Genomic DNA, 8,386 nt, shown 5'->3' with positions numbered 1-8,386 from the left:
GGACAGGGACTCCACCACCTCCCTGGGCAGCACATTCCAGTGGCCAATCTCTCTTTCTGGGAAGAACTTCCTCCTCACCTCCAGCCTAAACCTCCCCTGGCACAGCCTGAGACTGTGTCCTCTTGTTCTGGTGCTGGCTGCCTGGGAGAAGAGACCAACTTCTGCCTGTCTACAACCTCCCTTCAGGTAGTTGTAGAGAGCAATAAGCTCTTCCCTGAGCCTGCTCTTCTCCAGGCTAAGCAACCCCAGCTCCCTCCACATGATCCCTCCACAGACAATCAGCAACACTGGTGCTAGAAGGTGCTTTAATCGCTGTTAGCCAGGCACTGCCGCCAGCACAGGGCATGCTGTGGCACAACAAAACCGTATTTGCTACACCAGAGAGTGACCACAGCCCTTCCTCCAGCTCTCCTCCTCACACTCTGAGGCTGTCCCGGAACTAAATGTGCTGGAAAAATCAGTTAAGTCCAGAATGGCAGAAACAGATCAGCTGTTCCTCAGAAGATGTGCAGCTACACCGCCACAGCCGGGCTGAAACCCGCAGCCGCCTGAGGCGCCGCAGCTCGCTCCCCAGCACGGCGGAACCAGCACGGCGGGCGGCAACTTCCGCCTCGTACCGGAAGTAGCTTCCCTGTGGCGACCGCGTGACGCCAGCGCCGCAACCAGGTGCGGGCGGCAGGAAGCGGAAGTGCGGCTGTCGCGTGAGCCCCTCCCAGAGTGCCGCGGGCGCACGGCGTCCGTTGCCATGGAGTCATGAGGGCCTTACCCCCACACACACCCCCTCCCGCTTCCCACCCTCCTCCTCTACTGCCATGTCGCTGGCCGCGCCGCCCCCCGCCCGCGTCTTCGCCGAGCTTCTCTCGGCCCCGTCCGCAACCCCGGCCCCCGCTCCGGTGGGACCTGGCGGCCCCTCGGCATCGCCCGGGCGGGAGGTGCATGTGAGCGGCAGCGCGGAGCTGAGCGCCGGGCCGGACCGGGCGCGGGTGTCGCTGCGGCTGGGCAGCCGGAAGGAAGCGGCAGGAGCGGCGCGGAGCAGCGTGGCCCGCCGGCTGGAGTACATCGCCCAGAGCGCCCGACAGCGCGGCGTCCTGGTGAGAGCCGCCGCCGCCTCCTGCCGCGCCGGGGGCGGAGCGGGGGGGATCCTCTTGGGTGCCGGGCTGCAGGGGGCAGGCGGGGCAGTTCCGCTCAGCTGTGGGGGTCAAACCATCCCCTCCCGGCATCCGGGGCCTCCGCTAGCCGCCTCTGCAGCCTGCGGGGTAAGGTGCAGGCAGAGGAGACTGAGTGGTGACCTCATCACATATGTAAAGGATGAGTCCCGAGAGGCTGGAGCCAGGCTCTGCTCGGTGGTGCCCAACGACAGCACAAGGGGCAGTGGGTCGAAGCTGAGGCATAGGAAGTTACACGTAAATAGGAGGGAACAGGCTGCCCAGGGGGCTGGTGGAGTCTCCCTCTCTGGAGATACTCAAAACTTGCCTGGATGTGTTCCTGCGTGATCTGCTGTAGGTGATCTGCTCTGGCAGGGGGGTTGGACTGGAGGAGCTTTCGAGGTCCCTCCCAGCCCCTGAATTTCTGTGGATCTCTGACTCTGTGCCTTCCTGCCGGCAGCGGGAGTACGGCGGCCGGACCGGGGCATCCTGGAGGGGAAGGACACCCCGCCGAGGGGCCGCGGGGTGTGGGGCGCTGTGTGGATCGGCGGAGGAGTAGCGGGGATCATCCTCGAGGTCCTTTCCAACCTAAGTTATACTGTGATTTGGGGGTTTTGTTTGGTTGGTTTAATGAAATCATTCAACAGAACGGAAGTGTAAATAACTGGTGCCACTGGTACTTTGTGAGATGTTATTTTCTGATAGGACTAATGGCATGAATGAGTGCATTCATGTTACTCCCGTGAGCAGAACACCCAGAACCTCCTAGATCAGCTAATGTACCTGGGCATCATAAACCAGGAAGTATTAATGTCTGCTAAACACTCATATGAACCTTCAACTTTCCTGCTTTATAATATCCAGGCACATCTCAGCCTGATCTAGTGTGGGGTGTCCCTGCCCATGGCAGGGGGGTTGGAACTAGCTGATCCTTGCGGTCCCTTCCAACCCTGAATGAAACTATGAAACTATGAAAACCATAAAGCAAGAGAATTGGAATGTATACATTCAAAACTATATAGATACTGCTTGTTCCATGTTCCAGAGGATTCTGGAGATCCCGTTTCCTAGGAGAAAGTACAGAAGAGCACCTGGTGTGGGTTTTGCCATGAGTTAGCTGTTTGGGTGGTGTTGGATTGGTTGATGGGTTGGACACGATGATCTTGAAGGTCTCTTCCAACCTGGTTTGGTTTATTCTAATAAAGGTTTATTCTAATTCTAATTGCACAAGACAGCTCACTGGTCTCTCACCCTGTTTCAAGTGTGTGTTTCATGAGTTACAAGCCCCATTTAACATCTCTTTCAGACCTCTGTGTGTTTTGTTTTTCCATTTCCAACCCTGGAGGTGTTCAAGAGGGGATGGGATGTGGCACTTGGTGCCATGGTTTAGTCATGAGGTCTGTGGTGACAGGTTGGACTTGATGATCTTTGAGGTCTCTTCCAACCTTGGTGGTTCTGTGATCTGTGACTCTGTGATCCTCGTGCCTCTGCCTCGGGAGCACACCGACTGCTAGGTCCCGCCGTGGAAGCCTGCCCGTGTCTGGAGGGGGCTGCGGCTGTGCCAGCCTCTGCCCAGTCGCCACTCGGGCTCTCTCTTAACAGGTTGCTTGTTTTGTGTGGGAAAACCATCCTGCTTCCACAGTTTTGTCTGCTCCTGCACTAACTACAGCATCCTCATGCACCTGTGGATGAAATTGATGAAGGGGGTAGGCAGGAGCATAACTCCACCTATTTGTATGTGTAGTTATCAATACAACTTTTACTGGTCAATGGTAGGCTGAACATGAGCCTGCAGTGTGCCCAGGCAGCCAGGAGGGCCAATGGCATCCTGGCCTGCATCAGGAACAGTGTGGCCAGCAGGAGCAGGGAGGTCATTCTGCCCCTGTACACTGCACTGGTTAGGCCACACCTTGAGTCCTGTGTCCAGTTCTGGGCCCCTCAGTTTAGGAAGGAGGTTGACTTGCTGGAACGAGTCCAGAGAAGGGCAACAAAGTTGGTGAGGGGTTTGGAACACAGCCCTGTGAGGAGAGGCTGAGGGAGCTGGGGCTGCTTAGCCTGGAGAAGAGGAGACTCAGGGGTGACCTTATCACTCTCTACAACTACCTGAAGGGAGGTTGTAGACAGGTGGATGATGGTCTCTTCTCCCAGGCAGCCAGTACCAGAACAAGAGGACACAGTCTCAGGCTGCGCCAGGGGAGGTTCAGGTTGGATGTTAGGAAGAAGTTCTATACAGAAAGAGTGATTGCCCATTGGAATGGGCTGCCCGGGGAGGTGGTGGAGTCGCCGTCATTGAAGGTGTTCAGGAGGAGACTTGATGGGGTGCTTGGTGCCATGGGTTAGCTGTTTGGGTGGGTTGGATTGGTTGATGGGTTGGACACGATGATCTTGAAGGTCTCTTCCAACCTGGTTTGGTTTATTCTAATAAAGGTTATTCTAAGTTTGTGATAACCACAGCTCAGTGCCTTAAATATGCCACACCTGCAGAACTTTCTCCCCCCCCCTCTTTTTCTTCTTCCACTTCAGCAGAAAGCTAAGGAAAAAAGAGATGTGATCAAGAGAGCTGAAGTGAGAGGGCTCAGAAAATGCATTTACCATAGTAAGTTTCTTGGCCTCGGGAAACCATTCCATAATAATCATCCAAGCATAGTCTTGGCTTTAAAGTTTTGCCCAGACTGTAAAGGTCATATTTCTGCCAGCAAACATGCTGTTGTGCTGATATTTGGGTTTGGGGGGCATTTTGTTCAGCAGTTTTGGGTAGTGCTTCACATTTAGGACCCTTAAAAACAGAACAAAGCTGATCTGTGATGATTTAAGTGGTTGCTCTTGAAAGTAACTTCCTGTTGAGATGCCTTGGGAAAGTGATGCCTTTTTAGTGTATTCACCAATGAGGTGGGGAGCAGGGAGAGGCTGTCAACACCAAATCATAGTATCATAGTATCAGTGAGGGTTGGAAGGGACCACAAGGATCATCCAGTTCCAACCCCCCTGCGATGGGCAGGGACACCCCACACTACATCAGCCTGGCCAGAGCCTCAGCCAGCCTGGCCTTAAACACCTCCAGGGATGGGGCCTCAACCACCTCCCTGGACAACCCATTCCAGGGCTTCACCACTCTCATGGGGAAGAACTTCCTCCTTACCTCCAGCCTGAATCTCCCCACCTCCAGCTTCATTCCATTCCCCCTAGTCCTATCACTCCCTGAGATCCTGAGCAGTCCCTCCCCAGCCTTCCTGTAGCCCACTTCAGATACTGGAAGGCCACAATGAGGTCAGCTGGGAGCCTTCTCTTCTCCAGACTGAACAGCCCCAACTCCTTCAGTCTGTCCTCATAGCAGAGCAGCTCCAGCCCTCTGCTCCTCCTCCTGGCCCTTCTCTGGACACCTTCCAGCACCTCCAGATCCCTCTTGCAATAGGGGCTCCAGAACTGGAGGCAGTACTCCAGGTGAGGTCTCAGCAGAGCTGAGCAGAGGGGGAGAATCACCTCCCTTGACCTGCAGTGGCATCCCCCACACCTCAACTGCTGCATGCATTTAAAGATAAAATGTTGACTCCAGCTCTTTGATTCTGAAGTAGCTGAAGAAAGCATTTGTTCAGGAATGAAGAAGGCAATATAAAAGATCCCTTACCCCCTGGTTTTAGAGAGAGGTTATGTTGCAGCTATGGCACTAGATCATGGAATCATAGAATTGTTAGGGCTGGAAGGGACCTCAAGGCCCAGCCAGTTCCAACCCCCCTGCCATGGGCAGGGACACCTCACACCACAGCAGGTTGCTCACAGCCACAGCCAGCCTGGCTGCAAAAACCTCCAGGCATGAGGCTTCCACCACCTCCCTGGGCAACCTGTGCCAGGCTCTCACCACCCTCACGGGGAACAACTTCATCCTAACATCCAATCTCAATCTACCCACATCTAGTTTTGCTCCATTCCCCCTAGTCCTATCATTACCTGACACCCTACAAGGTATCACCAGTATGGAGGCTGCTCTGGGCTAGAAATGGGATCCTGCTTCCTCTGTTTTAACTGAACATACTGCTGGGTATGTGTCTGTTACAGGGACCGTGGTTCTGTTGCCATCAGAATGACTTGCTCGGTCTGGAATGGTGGATTTTTAATGGACTTTTAACAGGTTGAATGCCTCCAGTTTCTATTAAGTGAGTTAAGAGGAGTTTAAAGTCTGGTGGAACAGCAAAATACCAGGCAGCTCATCATGCATTTATTTTTATTAGAGGAAACAATAAGCTTTGTACCCACCATCCTGGGGAGCTCTCAGGCTTTTGAGGGTGTCAGGGAGTGATAGGACTGGGGGGGATGGAGCATAACTAGAAGTGGGTAGATTCAGATTGGATGTTAGGAAGAAGTTCTTCCCCAGGAGGGTGGTGAGAGCCTGGCACAGGTTGCCCAGGGAGGTGGTAGAAGCCTCCTGCCTGGAGGTTTTCCAGGCCATGCTGGATGTGGCTGTGAGCAACCTGCTGTAGTGTGAGGTGCCCCTGCCCATGGAACTGGCTGATCCTTGAGGTCCCTTCCAGCCCTCATAATTCTATGATTCTATGATCATGGCCAGGAGGATGATCAGAGGGCTGGAGCACCTCTCCTATGAGGACAGACTGAAGGAGTTGGGGCTGTTCAGTCTGGAGAAGAGAAGGCTCCCAGCTGACCTCATTGTGGCCTTCCAGTATCTGAAGGGGGCTACAGGAAGGCTGGGGAGGGACTGCTCAGGATCTCAGGGAGTGATAGGACTAGGGGGAATGGAATGAAGCTGGAGGTGGGGAGATTGAGGCTGGAGGTGAGGAGGAAGTTCTTCCCCAGGAGAGTGGTGAAGCCCTGGAATGGGTTGTCCAGGGAGGTGGTTGGGGCCCTGTCCCTGGAGGTGTTTAAGCCCAGGCTGGCTGAGGCTGTGGCCAGGCTGCTCTAGTGTGGGGGGTCCCTGCCCATGGCAGGGGGGTTGGAACTAGCTGATCCTTGTGGTCCCTTCCAGCCCTGACTGATACTATGATACTATGATACCCCTGGCTGCAATTCAATAGCTCCTCAGAGTGTGGATAGATTAGAAGAGATAGATGCAAATATTTAGCCTACAGTGAATGTGAATAACTGACTGCCAGGTTTAAAGTGATCCTGACTGTACTAGGATAGGACTGAGTGTTTGGCACATGGTGGATGGCACACAAAAGGAGTAGGCAGTGCCTTTGGAGGGGTTGTACCCACTGCTGCAGGCACAGTTAAGCATGACCTGGAGGAACAATTGGCTGTATTTGGGTGTACTGCAGTTAGATTCAGAAACTCAGTGGGAGCAGGGAACATAGGTAGAGGAACCTGGTGGTGTAACCTAGGTGGAGAGTGGTCTGGTTTGCAATGTGAGAGCATTCTGTGTCTCAGTGGAGTTACAATAATTTCACAGGAATCTTTTGCTCTTTCAGAGCTGATGAGGACAGGGTGAGAGGGTTGGTGCTGTTCAGTCTGGAGAAGGCTGTGAGGAGACTCAGTAATGGCCTTCCAGTATCTTAGGGGGGTGTACAAGGAAGCTGGGGAGGAACTTCTGAGGGTGTCAGGGAGGGATAGGACTGGGAGGGATGGAAAAATAATAGAAATGGGTAGATTCAGATTGGATGTTAGGAAGAAGTTCTTCTCCATGAGGGTGGTGAGAGCCTGGCACAGGTTGCCCAGGGAGGTGGTGGAAGCCTCCTGCCTGGAGGTGTTTGCAGCCAGGCTGGATGTGGCTGTGAGGAAGTTGCTGTAGTGTGAGGTGTCCCTGCCCATGGCAGGGGGGTTGGAACTGGCTGAGCCTTGAGGTCCCTTCCAACCCTGACAATTCTCTGATTCTGTGCATTAAAGTATGGAAATGTTAATTCCTTCTACTGACTTGAGGGGCTGTGAAATGCTGCTTTAAACTGTGTGTTTCTCAGTGTTAGCAAAGTGTTAGCTCCAGGGAACTCTGAGCAAAACAACCTGAAGTTTGGCTTGGTTTGTTTGTTTGTTGTGTTGGTGGCTGGTTTTTTTTCTTCCCCCAGAGTAGTTCCCTGCAGTATAATTTTTAGTGCTTTGTTTCATCCAGTTTTAAATCACTCCTCCACTGGAGCTTTTATTTGCCTTGGAGCATTTCTGCTAACAAAGTCTCACTGCTGGCAATTTGTTCTTCCTTCACTGCATTTGCTCACATCACTTGCAGACCACTGTAAACTCCTGGCCAAGCTGTCAGCCCATGGCTTGGAGAGGAGCACACTGCCATGGGATAGGAACTGGCTGGAGGCTGAGCCCAGAGAGTGGTGGTGAATGGTGCCACAGCCAGCTGGCAGCCAGGTACCAGTCATGTCCCCCAAGGATCAGTGCTGGGCCCTGTGCTCTTTAACATCTTCATTGATGATCTGGATGAGGGCATTGAGTCCACCAGCAGTAAATTTGCTGATGACACCAAGCTGGGGGCAGGAGTTGATCTGCTGGAGGGTAGAGAGGCTCTGCAGAGGGACCTGGACAGGCTGGACAGATGGGCAGAGTCCAAGGGCAGGAGATTGTACACATCCAAGTGCCAGGTTCTGCACATTGGCCACAACAACCCCAGGCAGTGCTACAGGCTGGGGTCAGAGTGGCTGAGAGCAGCCAGGCAGAGAGGGACCTGGGGGTGCTGGTTGATGGTAGGCTGAGCATGAGCCTGCAGTGTGCCCAGGCGGCCAAGAGGGCCAATGGCATCCTGGCCTGCATCAGGAACAGTGTGGCCAGCAGGAGCAGGGAGGTCATTCTGCCCCTGTACACTGCACTGGTTAGGCCACACCTTGAGTCCTGTGTCCAGTTCTGGGCCTCTCAGTTTAGGAAGGAGGTTGACTTGCTGGAACGAGTCCAGAGAAGGGCAACGAAGTTGGTGAGGGGTTTGGAACACAGCCCTGTGAGGAGAGGCTGAGGGAGCTGGGGTTGCTTAGCCTGGAGAAGAGGAGACTCAGGGGTGACCTTATTGCTGTCTACCTGAAGGGGGGTTGTAGACAGGCAGAGGTTGGTCTCTTCTCCCAGGCAGCCAGCACCAGAACAAGAGGACACAGTCTCAGGCTGTGCCAGGGGAGGTTTAGGCTGGAGGTCAGGAGGAAGTTTTACACAGAGAGAGTGATTGCCCATTGGAATGGGCTGCCTGGGGAGGTGGTGGAGTCACCATCACTGGAGGTGTTCAGGAGGAGACTTGATGGGGTGCTTGGTGCCATGGGTTAGTTGATTAGGTGGTATTGGATGATAGGTTGGACACAATGATCTTGAAGGTC

General features: G+C 54.0%; 1 protein-coding gene across 2 annotated transcripts in view; it reads left to right on the top strand.

The window, feature by feature from the left end:
• The first annotated feature begins 687 nt into the window (after positions 1 to 687).
• The window catches only part of IRAK1BP1 (interleukin 1 receptor associated kinase 1 binding protein 1), a 31,412-nt gene continuing 23,713 nt past the window's right edge, over positions 688 to 8,386 (top strand). For both annotated transcript variants that reach the window (XM_068165154.1, XM_068165153.1), the window contains exon 1: positions 688 to 1,091. In XM_068165154.1, the coding sequence (XP_068021255.1) occupies positions 813 to 1,091 (279 nt within the window). In that variant the 5' untranslated portion in view covers positions 688 to 812. The remainder of the gene's footprint in view (positions 1,092 to 8,386) is intronic.

Source organism: Melanerpes formicivorus, unplaced genomic scaffold (assembly GCF_026170545.1).
Source record: "Melanerpes formicivorus ecotype bairdi unplaced genomic scaffold, bMelFor1.0.p_v2 SCAF_85, whole genome shotgun sequence".
Classification (NCBI taxonomy): domain Eukaryota; kingdom Metazoa; phylum Chordata; class Aves; order Piciformes; family Picidae; genus Melanerpes; species Melanerpes formicivorus.
The sequence above is the reverse complement of the archived record's forward strand: the minus strand, read 5'-3'. Positions and strand labels throughout refer to the sequence as shown.